Genomic DNA, 25541 nt, shown 5'->3' with positions numbered 1-25541 from the left:
GACGGTGACGTTGCTCATGTAAATACATGGTATTACGCCCAATGGGGCGTGATACCACGGAAAGCATGCAAATGCCCACGGGGTGATGCCCAGGGGACTAGAGCATCTGGCGAACATGTAAGTAATAAAACGTTCAATCACTGTAGTATGCCCAATCTTAACAGTGTGTAATATACTCACTGTCAGGATTCAGCTCTGGTTGCTGGTACCAGAAGTCATCACATCCTCAGGGTAAACTCACCTTGGGTCATTAGTAACATTAGCTAACACGTAGCATTGGGTCATGATGAAATTTTTAGCTGCTTTCCATGAACATGACACTGTTTCAAAACTGTTGTGTGTACAGTCCAGGTGACCTGAAATTAAAGTACCCAAAAGTTTAGAATCCCTCACCTTACACACAAACAACATAAAAGTACAAAAAAGGAAAAGAATAATAAATATAGAAAATATAAAAAATATTTTTTGGTAGTGTCATTTTTGTTTTAGTGTACAAGGACAAAAATGTGTCTCAGCCATACATACTGTATGACTTAGTTATAGAATGACTCGTAAAAGATCACCTTTGACTTCTCTTTTGAAAAGCTGTTTGTGTATCTGAATTTGTCATAAAATGTTTTATACAAAAAGAAAACCTTGGAAATGTCAAATTGTCACTAAAGATGTCTTCAGATGCCAATTTGGATAATGCACAGGGATCTCTGCAATTTTAGCCCTTTTGTCAGATTCCTTTTGTTAAGGTTTTTGCCTCTCCACATTCCGACAATCACAGCTTTTTCATGTTTGTGATATCATAACCATAAAACATTGCACCCATTGTTTAATGTTATACAGTACACAGTGAGAGGGTAGGGGTGCAAGATATTTCATTGACATTGATCACATTGATACCTTTAGAAGGAGTTGTCCATTGTACAGGCTTGCCCCAGTCACTCCATCTACCTCCTGGGAAATCTGTCTGGTTCACTCGCAGTTTAGCTTCATACTGAGTGTCAGGATTCAACTGGTGTAGTATGAGTGAAGTGACATTTTTAACTCTGACAATTTGTCCATCCTGCAAAAGAAAGGTAATTGTCTATAACTCTAAAAGTGTATACATTTTTCATGCATATAGAGTCTAAGGGGAAAGCTATTCTCCTTGTGGAGACTCACATATCAATCCAGCATGCCAGTGGTGAGGAGACTTTAAGTCACAATGCTCCTCTGGGAAAAAAGCAAATTGTCTCTTCAGTGAGGAAATAGACAAACTCTACTGCCACCTATTGGAGGTGGCAATCCTAAAAGTCAATAGTGACCCTTTGATGAGCCTTGTCATATGACTTAGGCTGGTTTCACACATCTGGCATTTCGCCGCATTGCCGGATCTGTCACACTCCAGTACAGTGCAATACAGTACAATGGCATCGCAGCAAGCTCCGGTCACATGCTCTGGTCACATGACAGCATGTGACCGGAGCTTGCCACGATGCCATTGTACTGTATTGCACTGTACTGGAGTGTGACAGATCTGGCAAAGTGGCAAAATGCTGGATGTGTGAAACCGGCCTTAAGTTTTATGCCACAACAGAACCTCAATTTGCAGACAAGGTGTTTCAGGATGGTTGTCCCTCATCAATGCAAAGTATGAGATCTGATTTGGCTTTATGAGAGCCTAAGACGGGGTCTAATGGGACAGCTAGTTTCCTTATGGAGACTGGCACATCAATCCAGTATATTTTCTAGAGGAGCATTGCATCTTAAAGTCTCCTCATCACTGGAATGCTAGATTGGTGTGAGAGTCTCCGCAAGAAGAATAGCATTCCCCCTTAGACACCAACTTAGACTCTCATAAAGCCAAATCAGATCTCAAAATTTGCATTGATGAGGGACAACGATCCTGAAACACTGTGTCTGCAAATTGATATTCTGATCTGGCATAAAACCTAAGTCATATGATAAGGCTCATTATAGGGTCACTTTTAACTTTTAGGATTGCCACATCCAAAAAGTGGCAGTAGAGTTCATCTACTTCCTCACTTAAGAGACAATATGCATATTTCCCAGAGGAGCATTGTGGCTTAAAGTCTCCTCACCACTGGAATGCTAGATTGCTGTGTGAGTCTCCACAAGGAGAATAGCTTTCCCCCTTAGACCCTGTCTTTGTTACGGGGGGCTGTCTGATAATAACCGAAAGGAGTATCAGACAGTCAGGGTCCACCGTGCAAAGACTTTGCTGCAGACTATGGCAGAGTGCAATACCTCTGTTAACTCACAGAAGGATATAATAAGTAAGTAAAGCAATTCCTCCCTTACTTGGAGGGTGTGTGGAATGATCTCTGTTAACAATCACAGAGACAAAGGCAATGTGTGCGAAATGGCACCTACCTAGGTCCGCTCTTCTAGTGGTGCAAAAGAGACGAACAGCAGCGTAAGCCGCACAAAGCTCCTACCTGCGTTCGCTCCACTAGTGTGCGAGGACACGAACCACTAGATATGGCACCTGCCTAGGTCCGCTCTTCTAGTGGTGCAAAAGAGACGAACAGCAGCGTAAGCCGCACAAAGCTCCTACCTCTGTTCGCTCCCCTAGTGTGCGAGGATACGAACAACTGCCAGACGCAGTATAAGGAACGTTACCCTAGCGGCAACGTCCACCTACGAGTAGAATCACAAGGCCCAGCCAGACCATGTGCCTCAGGCACCTGCCTATGTCCGCTCCCCTAAGAGGTAAGGATACGGACAGCAGCCGAAGCTGTAAGGTATAAGAACGCTACCCTGCCGGTAGCGCTCACCTAGCATAGACAGAGGAATGCCTAGAGGAACGCGCACAGAGCGTCTACTCATATGCATGAACCAAGAGGACTGAGCACCATGCGGCGTGTGTCAGGGTCTTATATAGACTCTGTGCCTCATCCAAGATGGAGGACACCAGAGCCAATCCGCTGCCAGAACGACAGGAGTGACGTCATGCTGGCCTATCACCGAGCAAGACGTCACAAGCACATGACCAGCGACCAATCGGCATAGAAGGTGTCAGAGACATGTGACCTCGTGTCAGCGATGATGTCACCCACACATGTGCAATGGCTCCAAGATTGGACTTAGTCTCCGGCGCTCGCACATGTGCAGTAGCAAGAAATCTGGACTTAGTCTCCAGCGCTCGCACATGTGCAGTAGCACGAAATCTGGACTTAGTCTCCAGCGCTCGCACATGTGCAGTAGCACGAAATCTGGACTTAGTCTCCAGCGCTCGCACATGTGCAGTAGCAAGAAATCTGGACTTAGTCTCCAGCGCTCGCACATGTGCAGTAGCAAGAAATCTGGACATAGTCTCCAGTGCTCGCAGCAACCGTAACAGTACCTCCCCCTCAAGGGCCCCCCTCCCGGCGACGCAGGTAATCGGCAACTAAGTCGGGAGCATGGACAGCCTCCTCAGGCTCCCAAGAGCGATGTTCCGGGCCATAGCCCTCCCAATCTATCAAGAAGAACCTGCGCCCTCTAACCATCTTAGAACCAACTATGGCTCGTACCTCATAGCTAGAGCGAGAGGAATCAGAGGCAGGAGAGTGCACTTCACGAGCGTGAGGTAAAATAGCCGGCTTTAGCAGTGAGACATGGAATTTGTCATGAATCCTAAGATGGACAGGTAACTTCAATTGATAGACTACAGGATTTACCTGTCGAAGAACCTCATAAGGACCCAGGAAGCGAGGAGCAAATTTGACAGAGCTCACTCTAAGTCTCACGTGTTTTGCAGAGAGCCACACAAAGTCCCCTGGAGAAAAGACAGGAGCCGGGCGACGAAACCTATCGGACACCGTCTTCATACGGTCCTTAGCTGCTTGGATCGACTCTTGAGTCCGATCCCAAACCTCTCTGGCATTAGTTGCCCAGTCGGCCACAAGAGGAGGAGGTGCAGCAGCGGGAAACGGTACCGGTACCCTAGGGTGTTGCCCATTATTGAGTACGAACGGTGTCTGCCCAGTGGCCTCAGCCAGCGAATTGTTAAGGGCAAATTCTGCCCAGGGTAGGAGGGAGGACCAGTTATCGTGGTTCTCAGCAACAAAGTGTCGAAGGTATATAATCATAGATTGATTGGTACGTTCAACCAAACCATTAGTCTCCGGATGGTATGCCGAAGAGAGATTCAACTCAATTTGCAGAAGGCTACAAAGATCTCGCCAGAAACGGGAAGTAAATTGCGGGCCTCTATCACAAATGATACGATCTGGCATCCCGTGAAGCCTAAAGACATGCTTGAGGAATAGTTTGGCTAGTACCCTGGAAGATGGGATTCTCGATAACGGTACGAGATGAACCATCCGGGAGAAATGGTCCGTAATGACCCACACAAATCTATGTCCCTGTGAACATGGAAGATCACCCACAAAGTCCATGCCTACCACCTCCCATGGTCTATCTGGCACTGGTAAAGGATGCAAGAGCCCAGCCGGTCTCTGCCGTAATGGACGGTTGCGAGCACACGAGTAGCAGGAACCGACATATCTCTTGACGTGGCTGGCTAAGTGTGGCCACCAATACCACCTCTCCAGTAACTCTCGTGTCCGCCTAATACCAAAATGCCCACCCACCTTTGAGGTGTGGGCCCATGACAGTATATCATTCTGTCGATCAGGCGGAACAAAGGTCTTGCCCGGTGGGATTTGGTCTAACGTCACAGGGGAGAGCGTATGAAAAACCCTGGAGGGAAGGATAAGACGAGGTTCGTCAATCTCTTCCTGGGTAGAAAGCATAGAGCGAGACAGGGCGTCTGCCTTGTTATTCTTACTCCCAGACAGATAGTTGATGGAGAAGTGAAAGCGGGAGAAAAACAAGGACCAGCGGGCTTGGCGAGGATTCAGACGCTGAGCGGTTTGTAAGTACGTCAGATTCTTATGGTCTGTATAGACCTGGAAAGGATGTTTCGCTCCTTCCAGCAAGTGACGCCACTCCTCCAAGGCTAATCTCAAGGCGAGCAGTTCCCTATCCCCAATGGTATAGTTTCTCTCTGCCGGTGAAAAGGTTTTAGCAAAGAAGAAACACGGCCTTTTTCTACCTGCACCGTTCTTTTGATACAAGACCGCACCAGCACCCACTGAAGAGGCATCAACCTCTAAGAGGAAGGGCTTATTCTCATCGGGTCTTTGAAGAACGGGAGCAGTTGAAAAGTGTCTTTTTACTGCCTCAAAAGCCTGAGATGTCTCAGTAGACCAGGCTTTGGGATTAGCACCTTTCTTAGTCAAGGCCACCAAAGGGGCCACCAAAGTAGAAAAATGGGGTATGAACTGCCTGTAATAATTTATGAATCCTAAGAAGCGTTGCACCGCCTTCAAGGAATGAGGTTCGGACCATTGCAGGACAGCAGAGAGCTTCGCAGGATCCATAGCCAGACCCTCTTGTGAGATAATGTAACCCAAAAAAGGCAATGAGGACTGCTCGAATACACATTTCTCGAGTTTAGCAAACAATGAGTGCTCCCTTAAACGGGAAAGGACACGAACGACATCCTGACGATGAGTCTCCAGATCAGGAGAAAAAATCAGGATGTCGTCCAGATACACCACTACTGAGGATAACAGTAAATCCCTGAACACATCGTTTACGAAGTCCTGAAATACTGCGGGTGCATTACATAACCCAAAAGGCATGACGAGGTATTCATAGTGACCGTCTCGGGTGTTAAAAGCGGTCTTCCATTCGTCACCCTTTCGAATTCGTACCAAGTTATACGCACCCCGCAGATCCAACTTCGTAAAAACTTGAGCTCCTCTCAGTCTGTCAAAGAGCTCCGAAATTAAAGGTAATGGGTATTTGTTCTTTATTGTGATTGCGTTGAGACCCCTGTAATCTATGCAGGGACGCAAATCACCCTCTTTCTTCCGAACAAAGAAAAACCCAGCTCCCGCGGGAGAGACAGACTTACGAATGAACCCCTTCTCTAAACTCTCTCTTATATAGGTCGACATGGCCTCCGACTCAGGTATCGACAGGGGGTAAACCCTGCCTTTAGGTGGAACCGAACCTGGGATAAGGTCTATGGCACAGTCATACGGCCTATGGGGTGGAAGAACCTCAGCACCCTGTTTGGAGAACACGTCAGCGAAATCCAAATAGGGTGTAGGTATGGGAGAGAGATCAGTTGATGCAACCGCAACGACCTTAGGTGGTAAGGGAAGACATCGGGACTGACATTTCGAACCCCAACTAATAATGCTGTCAGACTCCCAGTCAATGTGAGGAGCATGAGTCCGAAGCCATGGAAGACCCAGAAGGACGTCGTCTATACCCTCAGGCAAAACAAGAAAAGAAATCTCCTCTATGTGACCCTGAGACAGGGAAAGGCGCAAGGGAACTGTCCTCAATGTAATGGAGTCAGACAACATAGTTCCATTAACAACACGGACAGGAATAGGCGCCTCTAACATGATAGAGGGAATATTGTGTCCCTTTACAAATCCTGAGGACACAAAAATCCCGTCAGCTCCGGAATCCACAAAAGCCATAATAGGCCATGTATTCTCAGATAACGAGAGCTGACCTGGGATACAACACTTAGAGGGTGCAGAAGACGTCTCTAGTAACCCCCCTCTAATGGTTACTAGGCCAGGGAGTTTCCCTGACGACTAGGACACTTGTTGGCATAGTGCCCAGCCTGACGACATACGTAACATATAGGAGGACCAGACTTGCGTAGTCTGGAGAACGTATGACCTAACTCCATAGGAGTGGGAGATGTTTCAGATGCTGAGGAAGATGGTAGTGGACCCTCAACAACTGGAATAGCCCGATGCTTAGGGCGTGAGGAAGAGACCTCGAGTCTACGTTCCTTATGGCGTACATCGATCCTCGTTGCAACTGTGATCAAGTCCTCCAGAGAAGCAGGGACCTCACGAGTAGCAAGGGCATCCTTGACATAGCCTGCCAACCCTCTCCAGAAGATAGGAATCAACACCTTCTCTGGCCAATCTAGTTCTGCCACCAGAGTTCTAAAAGCAATGGCATAAGAACTAGTGGATAACGAACCCTGAGATAGATCTAACAGTCTCAGGGCCGCATCATGGGTAACCTGCGGACCCATGAATACCGCCTTAAGAGCATCAAGAAAGTCTTGATGTCTCAGAGTAACCACATCAGAGCGCTCCCATAGGGGAGTCGCCCATTCTAAGGCTTTGTCCTGAAGTAATGAGATGATAAAGCCTACTCTGGACCTCTCCGTAGAGAAGCGAGAAGAGTTGACCTCTAGGTGTATCTGACACTGACTAATGAAACCACGACATGATCTGGCATCGCCAGAATATCTGTTTGGCAGAGCAAGTCGAGGATCATGTGCAGATGTCACCATGGTCTGAGGTTTATCCTCTATACTCTTGAGCCGTGACTCAAGTACTTGTATGTAACGGTGTAACTGCTGATATTCTGCCATAACTGCCAGACCCTTGGCTCAGTCCTAATGTTACGGGGGGCTGTCTGATAATAACCGAAAGGAGTATCAGACAGTCAGGGTCCACCGTGCAAAGACTTTGCTGCAGACTATGGCAGAGTGCAATACCTCTGTTAACTCACAGAAGGATATAATAAGTAAGTAAAGCAATTCCTCCCTTACTTGGAGGGTGTGTGGAATGATCTCTGTTAACAATCACAGAGACAAAGGCAATGTGTGCGAAATGGCACCTACCTAGGTCCGCTCTTCTAGTGGTGCAAAAGAGACGAACAGCAGCGTAAGCCGCACAAAGCTCCTACCTGCGTTCGCTCCACTAGTGTGCGAGGACACGAACCACTAGATATGGCACCTGCCTAGGTCCGCTCTTCTAGTGGTGCAAAAGAGACGAACAGCAGCGTAAGCCGCACAAAGCTCCTACCTCTGTTCGCTCCCCTAGTGTGCGAGGATACGAACAACTGCCAGACGCAGTATAAGGAACGTTACCCTAGCGGCAACGTCCACCTACGAGTAGAATCACAAGGCCCAGCCAGACCATGTGCCTCAGGCACCTGCCTATGTCCGCTCCCCTAAGAGGTAAGGATACGGACAGCAGCCGAAGCTGTAAGGTATAAGAACGCTACCCTGCCGGTAGCGCTCACCTAGCATAGACAGAGGAATGCCTAGAGGAACGCGCACAGAGCGTCTACTCATATGCATGAACCAAGAGGACTGAGCACCATGCGGCGTGTGTCAGGGTCTTATATAGACTCTGTGCCTCATCCAAGATGGAGGACACCAGAGCCAATCCGCTGCCAGAACGACAGGAGTGACGTCATGCTGGCCTATCACCGAGCAAGACGTCACAAGCACATGACCAGCGACCAATCGGCATAGAAGGTGTCAGAGACATGTGACCTCGTGTCAGCGATGATGTCACCCACACATGTGCAATGGCTCCAAGATTGGACTTAGTCTCCGGCGCTCGCACATGTGCAGTAGCAAGAAATCTGGACTTAGTCTCCAGCGCTCGCACATGTGCAGTAGCACGAAATCTGGACTTAGTCTCCAGCGCTCGCACATGTGCAGTAGCACGAAATCTGGACTTAGTCTCCAGCGCTCGCACATGTGCAGTAGCAAGAAATCTGGACTTAGTCTCCAGCGCTCGCACATGTGCAGTAGCAAGAAATCTGGACATAGTCTCCAGTGCTCGCAGCAACCGTAACAGTCTTAGCCTCTCATACAGCCAAATCAGATCTTATACTTTGCACTGACGAGGGACAACCATCTCGAAATGCCATGTCTGCAAATTGAGGTTCTGATCTGGTAGGACACCCTCTTTCATGCAGTGTGACAGGGTGCATAAAATGCAGACCTCGCCCATTGTTAACACCATGTTACATCCACATTACACCTGCAGGAGATTTTATGACATCCCATTCTAAATCCATAGGCATTAATATGAAGTTAGTTCTCCCTTTGTAGTTATTTTAGCTCCTGCTCTTCTGGGAAGGTTGTTTTTTACAAGACTTTAGAGGCGACTGTGGAATTTCTTGCCTATTCATCCAGAAGAGCATATGTGAGGTCAAACACTGATATTGACTCACAGTCTCTGTCCCAGTTCATTGCAAAGATGATCAACTGGATTGAAGTCCAGCCATATCTTTATGGACCTCTTTTTGTGCATTTGGCACAGTCAAAGGGAACAGAAAAAGCCTTCCCCAAATTGTTCTCACAAAGTTGTAAGGTATATTGGTCCAAGATGTCTTGTTTCATAAAACATTTAAGCCCGCTTTACACGCTACAATATATCTTACAATGTGTCGGCGGGGTCACGTCGTAAGTGACGCACATCCGGCATCGTAAGGTACATTGTAGTGTGTAACAGCTACGTGCGATTGCGAATGAACAGTAAAACGTTCATCGCATGCACGTCGTTCATTCCTCATGAATTGAACGTCAGGTTGTTCATCGTACCCGGGGTAGCACACATCGCAGTGTGTGACACCCCGGTAACGATGAACAGATCTTACCTGTGTCCTGCGGCTCCCGGCCAGCAATGCGGAAGGAAGGAGGTGGGCGGGATGTTTACGTCCCGCTAATCTCTGCCCCTCCGCTTCTATTGGCCAGCTGCCGCGTGACGTCGATGTGACGCCGAACGTCCCTCCCACTCCAGGAAGTGGACTTCACCGCCCACATCGAGGTCGTATGGACAGGTAAGTACGTGTGACGGGGGTTAATCGTTTGTGCGGCACATTCAACAAAATTGAACGTGCCGCACATACGATGGGGGCGGTTACGATCGCATAAGATATCATATGCAGAATCGTAACATGTAAAGCAGGGTTAAGATTTCCCTTCAAAGGAACTAAGGGGCCAAGGACGATCCCTGAAGAGCAACTCTATAATATTAGCTCTCTTCCACCAAACTTTACTGTATTTCTCTAGAATGCATTAATAAATAGATCTTCAGAAAATATTTAAAAACTAGGGGGCTTTACCCCATATGTAGCAAGGTTTAAGCTAAAAAATAAAATTCATGAGCCTTTCTGAAGCTGTCTATTTTTGGATTCTACGTATTGAAGCCAATGGTTTTGAGATTGGAGACGTGCATCTCTGTGGACCATATTGTAAAGTGACTCTGTCCGTGGTCTCAGGTCAGCTCTAAATAAAGCTTCTACAGATAGGCTCTGTCCAAACTACTTCGACTATCAGGTTCCAGAGAAGGAGCCCTTGCCTTCAACTTTTCACCCCTCTACAGCAAAGACGACTTATAAAAGGGCCTTGGGTTCAAATCCTAGAGCAGCTTCTTGCACGAAAGTCAGGCAGCAAACTCAGAACCAGGAAAGAATAAGGGTCAAAAATGTCTGTCAGAAGAAAAGTCAGTCTGAAACAAAAAACCCCACTAAAACTACTGGAGTGGAGCACAGAGGGGTGGACCAGATAAAGATGTACTTAGAACTGGCGGTGGGAGGCAGAATCAGTTTAAATAGAGGCAGCCTCAGCAAGGGAGACAATACTAAACAAGCTACGAATTCATCCTCAAGTTTCCTACCTTGATGGCACCAAAAGTTTCAGGGAATATGTCACCAGTAATGAAGATGCGGCACAGCCCAGGACAGTGGAAACGTAGGAGACAAGTACTGATATGGATTTTACACATACTGTATACTGTGATTGTGCTACTTTAATTCCTAGGCTAGCCCGTCGGTCCATCAGTCCTTCTGTCCGCCAATCCATTCATCACCTATTTTGCCGGTACACTATTGATTCTGCAAAGCTTATATGTTTTATATCTTATACTTTTCATTTCTTACCTGCCATAATTGATAAACAGATTTGTAGTAGATTTCAGTTTCTATATTTTGTTTATTCGCCCTGTGACTTATGTCCCATGTGAGCTTCCATACACCATTGCTTATCATCTTGATGTCAGTAGACACGGGTGGATCTAGGAGCAGAAGTTAAGTTTTTTAATGTATTGTACAAAGCTTCTAAGTAAAAGTAAGGATTTCAAAATCAGCATATATTTAATTTAGGACAACGGACCCAGTACTTACAGTTTTGATAAGAAGGAAAAGTAGGTAGGAACGTGACGCTTATGTTTTTTTTTATTCCATTACTACAGAAAACGCTCATGTTTAACTTGTGGTTAACAGCCCAAATTTCCTTGACCTAAACACAACGAAATTGTTAATAGATGATAGATTTAGTGAGTGAATATAACAGAATAAAGTCATAAAGCAATACAGCAAAAGCATAAAAATAAATAGAAAACAAACAAACAAAAAACACAAAAAGTTAAAAAATTAAATTACATAATGACAACATCACTAAATAACCAAATTATAGCGTAAAATGTTTGTTCCGATAGGAAAAAAATCTTCATATACTAATGAAAAATAATTTGATTGTTCATATGCTTATTAAACAAATTGTCACAGACTTTAATATTGATAGTCTATCCTTAGGGGCACTTTGCACACTACGATATCGCAGGTGCGATGTCGGTGGGGTCAAATCGAAAGTGACGCACATCCGGCATCGCTGTCGATATCGGGGTGTGTAAATCCTTTATGATACGATTAACGAGTGCAAAAGCGTCGTAATCGTATCATCGGTGTAGTGTCCGACATTTCTATAATGTAGCTGCAGCGACGGTACGATGTTGTTCCTCGTTCCACTGCGGCAGCACACATCGCTGTGTGAGAAGCCGCAGGAGCGAGGAACATCTCCTACCTGCGTCACCACAGCTCACGTCGGCTATGCGGAAGGACGGAGGTGGGCGGGATGTTTACGTCCCACTCATCTCCGCCCCTCCGCTTCTATTGGCCGCCTGACGTGTAACGTCGCTGTGTCGCCGCACAACCCGTCCCCTTAGTAAGGAGGCGGGTCGCCGACCAGAGCGACGTCGCAGGGCAGGTGAGTGCATGTGAAGCTGCCGTAGCGATAATGTTCGCTACGGCAGCAATCACAAGATATCGCTGCTGCGACGGGGGCGGGGACTATTGCGCTCAGCATCGCAAGCATCGGCTTGCGATGTCGTAGTGTGCAAAGTACCCCTTATGGTAGGTCATCAATGTTGATCGGTGAGGGTGCAATCAGCTGTTACCAGAACTGCCCAGTTGCGGACCTGCACAGCCCAGCTTTGTCAATGGAATAGCGGACAGATGTTGCACATCTGCAGCCTATTGATTTGATTAGGGGGAGGATATCCTGTACCTAGCCGCAGCCATTTTACAGTAAATGCAGCTGTGCTGAGTAGTTCTGGCCGCTGCTGGTACCGGGAAAAGCGGATCGACGTGGGTGCTGGGTGTCGCATTGATGAACTATCCTAAGGATAGATAATCAATGTTAAAGTCCTGAAAAACTGCCATTAATATAGGGCCCCATTTTTAGATTTTAAATTGTTTAGGGGCTTTAGGGCAGAGGTCCTCAACCTTTCTGACCTTGAGAACCACATTCAGAGAGTGTCGCGAGCCACATTCAGCTCTGAGAGAGCATCATGAGCTACATTCAGCTCTGGGAGAGTGTTGCAACTCACATTCAGCTCTGAGAGAGCATCACGAGTGACATTCAACTCTGAAAGAGTGTGGTGAGCCACATTTAGCTCTGAGAGAGTGTCGCAAGCTGCATCCAGCTCACACCATCTTCACAGTAGTGACACCCAGAGCCCCCATTTACCAGTATAATCACAGCCAAAGCTTTCCCATAAAAATCACAATGAGGCTGTATACCAAGATTCAGGGGGTCCTATCCTAACCCCATCCAGATCTGCTCTTCTGTGTGGGACTACTCACAAAAGTCACAATCTGAAGACCTGCTGTTCATAGTTATTTGCTAGACATGGTGTTAAGGCACCAATCTGGCAGACAGCCATGAGCCACACATCATGGGCTCACGAGTCACACGTGTCTCCAGAACTATAAGTTAGGGACCTCTGCTTTAGGGTATGAGCAGACTGCCTTGTGGAGAAAAATGCTTCAAAAACTCTTTAAATCAGCAACAGGAAGCAGAAAAAAAACTTCCAAAAACTCCTCAAAGAACGAGTGTTTCCTGAAGTTGCTTCCAGTAGGAAACTCATCATTTTTTAATGCATCATAAATCTCCATGCACACATCGCCTTAGGGTATGGTCATGTTGTGTTTTTGCTAGTTACATTTATTAAGGTAGAAAAGAAGCTTTGTAGAATTTCTGATCATTTTCTGTTCCAAAACTTCCTCAAAAAACACAAAACCCCCCACATCCAACTGTAACCTAATTTTTCATGCTCAATTATGCTTTTTGTTGCTAGGTTCTTTTCTTCTCCAAATCAAAATCATGACAGAGAGCACCTTTCTTTCTTTTTTTGGAGGTTCTCCTCTCATCTATACGCTCATAAAAGGTGCACTTTTTAATAGTGTATATGAAGAACAGAATGGCCAAAAGCAAAAAATTAAGTTCCCTTCTCTCCTTCTCTTCTGAAGATAGCTTCTGCCGAAATAACCAATTGTCAAGGGGTATGTATGGATGGAACTGGGTGACCCTAAGGCTGGGGCCCCTGCGCTGTCCCTTATATTGAAGGTAGGCTCATTGGTAGCCAGGTTCGAGACCCCAATGTGACTCTGTTTCCTGTCCGAACCATTATACTACTCTCCCCTACCCTGGGAGCGGGCCGGGAACCCAGAAACCAAAGCCCCACAAATAGGCACAGACTAGGGTAAACAAAAACTCGCACACACTGCACTTAAACATGAAGGGGGGGGCAGTATGTGAACTGGGGAGTAAAGCAAAAAGGGGTAGGGAATTAATGCACACCTGGAGAACTCTCACAACATGCGAAACTGCAACTTGTAGATCACCATGTAACAGGATAACTACAGGAACCGAGAAGCAAAGCTATATCTGGCACTCAGCCCCAGTATCCACAGCCATATAAAGGGTGAAGGCAGCTGGTGATCAGCAGCTTGAGCTCCCTACAGATGATCACAAGCCAGCAGGAATTAACTCCTGCTGAACTGGAGAGCAGTGAAGAGAGAACTAGAAGATGCCCATGACAACCTGTGCAACTAAGGGAACCCAGGCTGTTTGTCAGACTCAGCAGTGTGAACTAAGTCTGACTCTGCCATGACACCTCATGACACCAATGCATTGGAGGAACTGTAGCTGAAATTGCACTTGCACCTTGTACCTTGTACCTTATGCCCACCCAATGTACTTTGTATTAACTGGAAGATACGTATAGTTTTGCCCCAGGGTTTGTAACATTTAATCTATAATGCTGCATGTTCCATGTGCCCTTCATTTCTTGTTCTGACATATTTTAGTATTTATGTCACTGTTCTGTACCTGTGTATTATGCTGCATTTTAATAAAAAGAGATTGAAAAAAGAATATTACATTGGAATTAAACCATTTCCATCTTCCCCTCAGGCACATAACGTAGTAAATATAATATTGCTTATATAGCTCGGGATACATTTTTGATATATACCTACAAATTAATTTTCCAAGACCGCTCTCCGTGTCTTAGGTCATATCTAACCCATATAAAACTATACAAAAAGAAAGTACTCACCAGTTTTCCATCACTAGTCAGATTTATTGCGCAGCTTCTTGGGTTACCACTGGGGGTTAGGGAGCAAAAACCTTTAATGTCTCTGTAAGAAAGAGAAATGTCTCAGAATATACCGTTGTAATACTACTACAAGACAATTACCTACTAGACAGATTTTCTTTCCTAAGGGGTACTTTGCACGCTGCGACATCGCAGGCCGATGCTGCGATGCCGAGCGCGATAGTCCCCGTCCCCGTCGCAGCAGCGATTTCCTTGTGATAGCTGCCGTAGCGAACATTATCGCTACGGCAGCTTCACATGGACTCACCTGTCCTGCGACTGTCGCTCTGGCCGGCGACCCGCCTCCTTGTTAAGGGGGCGGGTCGTGCGGCGTCATAGCAACGTCACACGCCAGGCGGCCAATCGGAGTGGAGGGGCGGAGATGAGTGGGATGTAAACATCCCGCCCATCTCCTTCCTTCCGCATATCCTACTGAAGCCGCAGTGACGCCGGTAGGAGATGTTCCTCGCTCCTGCGGCTTCACACACAGCGATGTGTGCTGCCGCAGGAGCGAGGAACAACATCGGACTGTCGCGTCAGCGTAATCATGGATTAAGAAGTCATTCATTATGCCAAGGTGTCTACATGCCTCAAACCAAGAAAGTAGTCAAAATGCACAAGTGTGCAGGTAAAAAAAATTTTTTTACTTTTAATGAACACACAATGGTACAATACAAAAGGCATGGATGTAGATAAATAAATTACAAAGACATAGAGGGTGATTAAAATCCCACATGTGGATGCATGCAAAGAATCATATCAATTAAGTAGCTTATAGCTCACTGGTATGGTCAGTGCTGAAAACATATGGCAACACAATGTAAGCACAGGAATTACCAGCTGAAGGAGTAAAGGAGCCGGCTCACATTATAGGTAAACAGTGCAGCAAAAGACCAAGAACCAGTATGGAGCTTACCAGGGTAACAAGGAAAAGCGTGCAGGCACACACAGGGATCGTCCCGACACGTGTTTCGTGTGAGGACTGCTTCAGGGGACGGTGGACAACAGGACAATGTGTAAGTCTAATATACCTGCCGTACTGAAGCGGGATTGGTAACACCTGTCGCAGCTCGAGGGGGCGGAGAGGCGCCCTTGGTTGGTTCGTTCCCCTGTGGATCTTGCATCGCGTGCCGCCACGGCAATATCATTCGGGCAACATCCTTCACATCCTCTAGTGGTGCTAGGACATTTGATATTCGCCATTACATCTCTTGCAACAGCACTGGCGTAATTTATTATGCCACGTGCGGCTGCAATTTAATATATGTTGGGCTAACTAGCCGTGAACTCAAAGTCCGCACTAGGGAACATGTGAGGGATATAATTGCCGCAAAACAAGTCAAACTTGAGGATGTTGACACTCTTAAGTCTATTCCCCGCCACTTTAGGGTTCACCACCGGTCGGACCCCTCAAGTTTTAAAGTGAGGGGAATCGACCAGGTGCACCTTGGATTGAGGGGCGGGGATATACACAAGATGTTGGCAAGGGCAGAGTGCCGGTGGATCTTTCTGCTTGGGTCCGTGGTACCTGACGGTTTGAATGAAAGACAAACGTTTGTGTCATTTCTTTAGACCACCACGTCTCCTCCGTTGCGGGCAGTATTAATGTTTGTTGCTGGTTGGTTACAATTCCCATGTGCTGTTCATGTTCTGTTGAGTCTTTTTAACAAATTTTAACTCCACTTTTTGTGTTTTTTACCTTTTTCACAGCCTGTTTTTCTAATATGCCTGCCGGATGTTTTTCATGCCACCCCTTCTGGAGTTACAGTATCAGAATATTGAATATCTATATGAGCTGCAGAAAATGGAGTGTCTTATTGAAACTACTCTGGATTATTATCGCAGTTAATGCTTCGTTCTACAATATGACCTGAGCAGATATGTTTACTTATGTACCTGGTTGGGACGTTATGTATATTCATCACATGTATTTCTCGTCCATGATATGTTTATGTATGCTTAAGTTCGGTACACTGTTTACAATAAGCAGCCTAAATATAATTCGTCTGCTTTCGCTTTTACTAAACCTGCTTAGCTATATTTACCTGTTATGGCATATTCGATATACTTTCTTTGAGTTATCGCTATACAGGACGTTCCTTCCCAGGAGATTTATCTGCTTTCTTTCTGCCCTTACTGTTGCCAGTACTTAAGATGGGTTTTGGGATCGCACTTCCTGGTTGCGGGACTGCGCATGCGCGGTGTGCGCGGCTCTCTTTCCGGCGTTCTCTGGGTTCCTGACGTCAATAAGGGATTTCCCTCTACCCAGATGACGCCTGAGTAGCCGCTCATGCCGACGCGGCGCCTCTCCGCCCCCTCGAGCTGCGACAGGTGTTACCAATCCCGCTTCAGTACGGCAGGTATATTAGACTTACACATTGTCCTGTTGTCCACCGTCCCCTGAAGCAGTCCTCACACGAAACACGTGTCGGGACGATCCCTGTGTGTGCCTGCACGCTTTTCCTTGTTACCCTGGTAAGCTCCATACTGGTTCTTGGTCTTTTGCTGCACTGTTTACCTATAATGTGAGCCGGCTCCTTTACTCCTTCAGCTGGTAATTCCTGTGCTTACATTGTGTTGCCATATGTTTTCAGCACTGACCATACCAGTGAGCTATAAGCTACTTAATTGATATGATTCTTTGCATGCATCCACATGTGGGATTTTAATCACCCTCTATGTCTTTGTAATTTATTTATCTACATCCATGCCTTTTGTATTGTACCATTGTGTGTTCATTAAAAGTAAAAAAATTTTTTTACCTGCACACTTGTGCATTTTGACTACTTTCTTGGTTTGAGGCATGTAGACACCTTGGCATAATGAATGACTTCTTCCTCCCCTGTATTCAATTGTGCCTTCAGAAGTCTTTGCCTATTACTGCTGTTAAAATCCAGCTACACTGTTCTACGGTTTTCGTAATCATGGATTACGCTGACGCTGCAGCGATGATACGATTATGACGCTTTTGCGCTCGTTAATCGTATCATCGAGCCTTTACACACTACGATGTCTCATGCGATGCCGGAAGTGCGTCATTTTCAATTTGACCCCACCGACATCGCACCTGCGATGTCGTAGTGTGCAAAGCCCGCCTAAGAAATAAAGAAGTTTAATGGTAATCATAGACGCAGATTCTTTACTGTAAGAGTAAAGGGGAGCCAGGTGATGGACGCCGCTCTACTTGACTAGTCTGAACCTGTGCATGTGTTCCGCCCCGGCTGGTGGTTGCGGCACTTACTTGAGTCTTCTGGGGTGCATCCGCCACATGCTTTATCTGACGTTCAATCTTCTAGACAGTCATGGGAATACAATCCTGTTCTGCTGTCGCTGTTCTATTGGGTACTTTTCCTGTCTAGCCCTCACCTTGGGTATTAGCCTTCCAGCAGCCAAGTCTAAACTTCTGCTTTTCCCTTTTTCTTGGTTTTGCAGCTTCCCATGCCCAATCACTACCTTGGATGGTTAAACTGTAACCCATTAGAGCTGTAGGCTCAGGACACAATGGAGGAGACCTCCTGGTTCCCCGATGGACCCTAGTACAGAGCATGTCCTCACACCAAGAACCTCTCTCCAAAAACTGAAAAACTAACTCTCTTCTGGCCTGTCTCACTATACAACCCTCTGCTCTCTGACACTCCCCATCCTGACTTTCAGTTCCTCAGCAACCAGGAAGCCTCCATTACACTGTACATCCTAATACTTTCTATTACTCTAATATCTGCTAACATTCCTATGCTTTACATTATATGGTTATGCACTAGTCACACATAACAGATTACCTATACAACACACATTATACCAGGAAATACAGTAAAATACAATATGCAATAAAACACTTAAAACTGCCAGTCGCTGTACTGCTCCAGCTCTGCTATATTGGGGAAACACATCCTCCTGCATCAGCGCTGCTCAGCATATATATACAACACTTAAAATACAATGACACCATACTCAGTAGGGGTGGGGGCAACTAGATCACCTAATACATGCCTCCCTTCTTAAATGTGGCCGTCCTCAGACTTTCCTAGGCAATTTGCATTTTTTTTTAACTTTAGAGTCTATGTTGGCGTTAGGCCAGAGTCCACACCATCCGTACCGGACAGGGACACACAGATACATGCACAAACTGCAGTCCTCCTTCATAAGAGCAATGAGACGATGGAACTCTTTGCCACATGATGTTGTAATGGTTCACTCATTAGTAAAATTTAAGAGAGGCCTGGATGCCTTTCATGAAAAATATAATATTGCTGGTTATGTACACTAGATTCTGCAGTTGGGCATTGATCCAGGGAACTAGTCTGATTGCCATATGTGGAGTCAAGAAAGGATATTTCCCCTAATATGGAGCTTATTGTCTGCCCCATGGGGTTTTTGCCTTCCTCTCAATCAACATGTTAAACTATGGGTTGAACTTGATGGACCTAAGTCTACTTTCAACCTTAAAAACTATGAAACTATTCCAAAAAGTTTAGTCATTCCCTATCCTTTGAAGAGGTGGTAAATTACGGATTATTGGGCGTCCAGAGGTCAGGGCTCTGGAAGCCAACAATCAGGTTCTGTAGAGCCCCAATAGAGCGGTGGTACACACACTGAACATTATCTCCATTTATTGACTCATGGACTGCTGGAGAAAGCCAGGGTGCGCACACGCATACTGGTCCTCCTCTTAAAGTGCCGGTGCGCTAATGCCAGGAAATGCCTCTCAGCCTATGGCTAAGAGTCACTATGCATTTAAGGCAGTGCCGGAGTAGCAAAGGCAACCGTAACCAAGGTTCGCAGTTTGGCATTGGACTTCACCACTATTACATACATGAACTCACCTGTTTTCCACAATACCATTGGCAGATATATAGCATGGGCTTGATATAAGGTTGCTGTCCGCATCCCATGAACAGGACAAGAGAGCTGAGGAGTTATAGGTGCAGTCGAGATGAGCTGAAATGATAGAGGAAGAAAGGGCATGAACTTAGGTTGTTCTACAGTCTTCAGACCTACCATATGTAGACGTTTATTCACCTTAGACCATTTAGTGTTTGGAGCATGTCTATTTGTCTCTACCTGACCAGAGATGTTCTCAAATTTAACAATATACATTTTGGCTGAGTGATGACTCACTGTCACCATCTGAAAAAGGTGGCCCTGTTAGATGTTATCATCCATCACTAGTTAATGAAAGGTCTTTCTCTGAAAGAATGTTGCTCCCTTGCCCAGTGGCAAGTGCTACCTAGTAAAGCTAAGTACCCAATAAGTCACCATTTCACCCTTTCACGAGCCTTGCATCATGACCTAGGATAAAAGCCAAATCAGAAACTCATTTACACATCTTCTGTTTTGGGGTGTTTGCACCTCATCAGTGTAAAGCAGATTCTGGTTGGCTAAGTCCAACACCCTTGAGGCAAGTTCAGGAAACTGCAAGCCCTCTTTTACTGAGACCGAAGTCAAGAGAGTCTTACTGACCATGTTCCCTACATGAAAAAATATACAAAGTTGCTCTTTCGCATAGAGATGGGTAAACCCAAACCGTAGAATTTGTGGTTCGTACCAGACACCGGGTGTCCGGGGCTCGAACGTGAACACGGACTTGAAAAAAAAGTCTATGTCCAAGTTTGAGTGCTGTTTATATGCTAAAAATGTTTGTTGAAAGGCTTCAGGGCAGGAAGGAAGGCCACACCAGAAGCCACAAAACCAGGATGGCAGATAAAAAATAAAATGGCAGGTCTAAAGCAGAATTCACATGTAGGCAGCAGACTGCTCAGCAGAATTGTCCCGATCCTTCTCTGCAGGACATCTTGCACACAGGTGATGTCCTGCTGCGCCTTTCTGAACTACAGAGTTGGCAGTGACATGTTTCCTTTGTGCAGAGCATCTTGCATTTGGAGATGCTCTGCTGTGTTTCTTTGAGCAATAGCTTACAGGTTGTTTGACAGCTCAGGATTCCATGCAGGTTCTGGGAGGTGCTTTTGTAGCACCCACGGGGCAAGAGGTTAAACTTGTTACTCGTCGCCGGGCTGGTGATGTCAGGTCTGGGGATGTCATGGGTGGCCCTACTCGGCTTTGTGGCCCCGAGATGTACAATAATGTAGGGGGGATGGATGATGGAGGTTGTTTTTGTAAAATCCACGCTGAAAATATGGTGTCAAAATCTGCATACAAAAAAGCTTACAAAATTGTGGCAAAAACCAAGAAGCTGGTTTTAAGCGTGGATTTTTCAGCCATAAAAATCCACATAAAAAATCTCCATAGGGATCTAGACTAAAGTGTTCAATAAGCCTCCAGAGAGGAAAGTGAAGGTGGACGGTGAATGGTGTGACCCGATCATGTCCTGTCCTCGTTGACAGTTTTTACCAACCTAAAATTGGTCAATTTGACTATAAGGTTTGGAGTCAAACTGTTTCCCAAACATCACGGTAAATGGATTGAGAGCACAATGAAGAACATTTTCTAAAGGGTTATAAAGCTGTATTGTTGCAGAACGCCCTTGACATACACAGAGGAATGTTCACAAGAAGACAAGAAGGGAATCTTTTTTTATTTCATTGATTCCCTCGAATAGTCGTGTCCATGGAGCAGATAAAGTGAGATACTAAACACATTACATCAAGGGAATGAACAGATTCCTCATTCAGGGGGTTTGGTGAAGGAATGTGTCCTATTCACATGAAAGATTTTTCTATTGTCCATTTTTTTCATTATTCTTCCGTTAGTTATTTGTATGTTGCTTCCGCGTTTTCTGAGCTCGTGTCACAAGTGAGCAACTAGCTTGTTCATTTAACATATATGATATATACGAACAGCTGCTTTCCTCCTGCGACACTCTCCAGCATAGCTAGTACTTTACCCCCGCCAAAAGTTTCCATTCCTCTAACTAAACAGTCGCATCCATATAGAATTGTTGATGGTACCCCCTACAGCTTTGATGGCAAATATAGGCCAGTAATTATTCCCCTGACATAGGCTTCGGATTGATTGGACATCATCATCATCATCATCATCATCATCAATCATCAAATATTATCATCATCACCATCAATCAATTAATGCATCATCATCATCATCAATCATCATCAATCAATTAATAAATCATTGATCAGTCAATTTATCATTAATCAATTCATCATCCTCAATCAATTAATCATCATCATGAGTCAATCATCATCAATCAATTGATCAATCAATCATCAATCAATTAATCATCAATTAATTCATCAATCATTAATCAATCACCTTCATCACTCAATCATCATCAATCAATTCAATATCATTAATCAATTCATCATCAATTAATCATCAGCATTATCTTTCAACCATCATCATCATCAATCAATCATCAATCCATCATTAATTAATTCATCACCATCAATCAATCATCAATATAATCACACAATGATCATCAACCAATTCATCATCATCAATAAATCTTCATCAATCAATCATCATTAATCAATTCATCAATCAATCAATCAATCAATCATCCCACATATCCTCTATGAAGTATTGATCTGCTCTGTGATTGGTTGTGAGACGTCTAGGACTATATAATTCCAGAATATAGACCTGTCAAAACAATTACAACCTGCAGAAAGGTGATAATGGGGGTGCTAGGTAACCATAAGAATTTGCTAATTTATTTAAAGGGAACCTGTCACATTGATAATGGTATCTGATCTACAGGCAGGAAGTTGTACAGCTGATCAATGAATGAAATACAAGTTATTGTGAATCTTTTCCCACCATGTTTGGGCTTGGGATAAAGCTCTGCAGTCACTCTATGTGACTGTAAGAGGGTAACATATGGTAGTGTACCCCCCTGATAACATCAACAGTTTTATTGCCTAATGTGATATGTGAAATGCATGGTATAGAGTTTTATAATAGAAAATTTAATTGTTGGTGTGTTCCCATTATATGGTTGTAGTACCACCTATATCCACAAGATGCCTCTGTTCCCTGGTTTGGTATGGAATGATATAGAAACAGAAGAAATCTTGGAGGGGTTAACTACATAGCCGGCCCACAGTGGGTTGGGAAGGGGAACTGATATAGGAAGATGCAGTTCCTGTATAGAGCCTGTGTGGAGAGCAGTGTGGACAGTGGGAAGAATACCTTATAGGATCAGACAAGTGTAATGAGTTGCAGGAGAGTACAAGGAAGCATGAACTGAAAGAAATGTTAGTGGCAATAGAAGTGATCACAGAAGCAAGTGGGTGCAACCTGTATGAGAGCAGTCTTTGACAGGAGTGACTCCAGTGTTGGCCCGGAGTGAAAGGGGACCTTGTAAGAGAAAGGATCTGCCTAGTCAGAAAAATGGGAAGAGGGTATTGGCTCAAGGAGCAGCCTTTATAAGGAACCACTGCTTTTGGAACTCAGCCAAAGACATTGACCAGTGGGGTCAAGTTTCATAGGAAGAGGGCTAGTCTAAGTTGCCTGTGTGCAGGGGCATATCGGTATTCATTGACCTGTGTGGTCCTGCATGAAGAAGGAGATGCCCCTTCTTTGTTCCATCTGTCTAATGTTCTCAAGTAGGATGCTGTTGCCAGAAACCATTAAGATTGTGTCTCTGTTTGATATGAAGATGAAGTGAAGGGTGCTGCCTGCTGCTCTATGTACCCAAGTTGTCTGCCAAGTAAAGTGTGCCTTGTTTATAACAACTCACCTGGTGTCCTTATTCTGAAAATAAAGGGGCTTAAGGAGGAACGGAACCACCCGGGTCCAAAGGCGAAGGTGTTCATGGTAATTACATCATCACACCCGCAATCCCTTACGTCTCTAACATGCCAATGTGGCGCCCTGGACAAGCCAGGACGTCACGGGTACTGCAACAACACACCCCACACCCCGGCTAGGCACACCTAGGTCAAACACACATCCTTGTTGCCTTCCTCCAGCGGCTGATGTCCACACCAGGGGGTGGGCCAGGCGGTTGGTCCCGCCCACCGAGGAGTTCACAGTCCTGGAGGCTGGAAAAGTAGAGAGATGAGTTTTGGAGTTGGAGAAGTGAAGTGGTAGAGGAGCAGACTGACTGTGTCCAGGTGTGTGGCCCGGGCACATACAGCAAGGTTGGCAGACGGTGGTGACCGTCTGCAGGAGAGGCTGATTGGAGCGAACCGTAAGGACCGGGGACGGGCGGTGGCCCGACAGTGCTGCATCGGGGAGCGAAGAGAAGCCAGCACCATTTGGCAGGGCTTACGGACCCCGACCAGGCTAGGAGTCGCCGTAAAACCGGTCAAATCCGTTAGCGAAGGGAACCTCCGGGGTTTCCCAGCAGTCAAGACCCGATTGAAGGCAACAGCTCACACCGTGAAGGGAAACACAGTCACCGCCAAGGCTACAGTTCCCAGGGCCAGAGCCTGCGGGCAAAAGGGGCTCCCTCAGCATCCATCCAAGCTGGGGAGCGGGTTACCGGTGGGAAGCCATTGGAACCGTAAACACAACACAGGTGCAGGGAAAGGCAGTCACCATCAACCTACTGGGAGGAGAACAACCGCAGCCGTCTGTGGGACCCGTCCATCCAGCCGTTTGTTTTACCGGAGACTTTGCATTATTCATTGGCTGAGTGAGTACCACAGTGCCGTGCGGCACAGCGCTGCCCCCGCGACCCTGCACCTCACCAGGCCCTGTAACCCGCCTGTCATCCCTAACCCTCACTGGGGCCCCGGAACAACCAACCCCCCCTACCCACGGAGGGGAGAACCAACATCCAAGCTGCTCCCTGTCATCGCTCACGGGATCCCCGTTCAGAGCAGCGGTGGTGTCACAACTTCACCACAACCGTGGGTGGCGTCACGGACAATATCCCCAAACCACACCACCCCCTTTCACTCACGGGCGAGGAACGCCGCTCGAGTCCCTGGGATCCGGCCCACCGCTCGAGCCACCACCGAGCAGCTGCAGCAGCCGGACCCGAGCAGTGGGTGAGCGCAGCGTCCCCTCCTCCGCCCGCGACACCATGGTGAAGAAACTGAGTCCCTCACTGTCCTACATATACGTATCTAGGACAGGCTCAGGGCTAGCTTTTTCCTTTCCATCTGAGACCATGCACTTTAAACATGTATTTCCCTTTAGGCACTTGAGGGGTTAACTCCTTCTCTGGTATAGCAGCAGTCTTGCTCAGCTGTAAGCAGTTAATCACTTCCAGCGTGAATATAAGCCCTTTGCTTCGTGGAGAGTTTGCTGGCTATTCAATTCAGTTTGGAGCTAGGCTGGAGCAGAGAGGACGTGGTTTTTGCTGCTGCTGTTTGTGGTCTGGTGTGGTTTGTTGAAAGTTGTCTGTTTTACTACCGCCTTTTCTTTGTTACCTCTTACCTTTCACCTTTGGTTGCTTCCTGGTGTAGGTTTTAGGTGCGCATGAGTTTTGATTTACCCCGTCTGTTGTTAATTATTGGTGGTGTTTTTGGTATCTCCGTCCTGGTCAGTTCCCTGAGTGGTGGGTGTGGCGGGGACTTTGTCATCAGGGCCAGGACAGGTGTTCGGGCCAGGTCGAGGGACGGACCTCCCTACTTTCAAGGGTACCTTCAGTTGTGAAGGGGAGTTCAGGGACCCCAGACGTAGGGCGGCTTTGCACGTTGCAACATCGCACGTGCGATGTCGGTGGGGTCAAATCGAAAGTGACGCACATCCGGCGTCACTTTCGACATCGTTGTGTGTAAATTCTAGATGATACGATTAACGAGTGCAAAAGCGTCGTTATCGTATCATCGGTGTAGGCTCCGACTTTTCCATAATTATGCTGCCGCGACACGTACGATGTTGTTCCGTGTTCCTGCGGCAGCACACATCGCTGTGTATGAAGCCGCAGGAGCGAGGAACATCTCCTTACCTGCCGCCGGCGGCTATACGGAAGGAAGAAGGTGTACGGGATGTTTACATCCTGCTCATCTCCGTCCCTCCGCCGCTATTGGCCGCCTGCCGTGTGACGTCGCTATGACGCCGCACGACCCGCACCCTTAGGAAGGAGGCGGATTGCCGGCCAGAGCGACGGTCTCAGGGCAGGTGAGTGCATGTGAAGCTGGTGTAGCGATAATTTTCGCTACGCCAGCTATCACAAGATAT

The 25541-nt window shown here is 46.3% G+C and overlaps 1 protein-coding gene across 1 annotated transcript in view; it reads right to left on the bottom strand.

Moving 5' to 3' along the window:
* The window catches only part of IL2RB (interleukin 2 receptor subunit beta), a 63081-nt gene that overhangs the window by 21461 nt on the left and 16079 nt on the right, over window positions 1–25541 (bottom strand). The window contains exons 3-8 of the mRNA XM_075320834.1: window positions 19313–19427; window positions 14451–14532; window positions 10954–11068; window positions 10711–10844; window positions 892–1054; window positions 242–356 (exon numbers count right to left, since the gene is read on the bottom strand). Coding sequence (XP_075176949.1) covers window positions 242–356; window positions 892–1054; window positions 10711–10844; window positions 10954–11068; window positions 14451–14532; window positions 19313–19427 — 724 coding nt within the window. The remainder of the gene's footprint in view (window positions 1–241; window positions 357–891; window positions 1055–10710; window positions 10845–10953; window positions 11069–14450; window positions 14533–19312; window positions 19428–25541) is intronic.

The sequence above is a fragment of the Anomaloglossus baeobatrachus genome, chromosome 8, assembly GCF_048569485.1.
Source record: "Anomaloglossus baeobatrachus isolate aAnoBae1 chromosome 8, aAnoBae1.hap1, whole genome shotgun sequence".
NCBI classification, from domain to species: domain Eukaryota; kingdom Metazoa; phylum Chordata; class Amphibia; order Anura; family Aromobatidae; genus Anomaloglossus; species Anomaloglossus baeobatrachus.
This window is presented reverse-complemented; position numbering and strand designations above follow the sequence as displayed.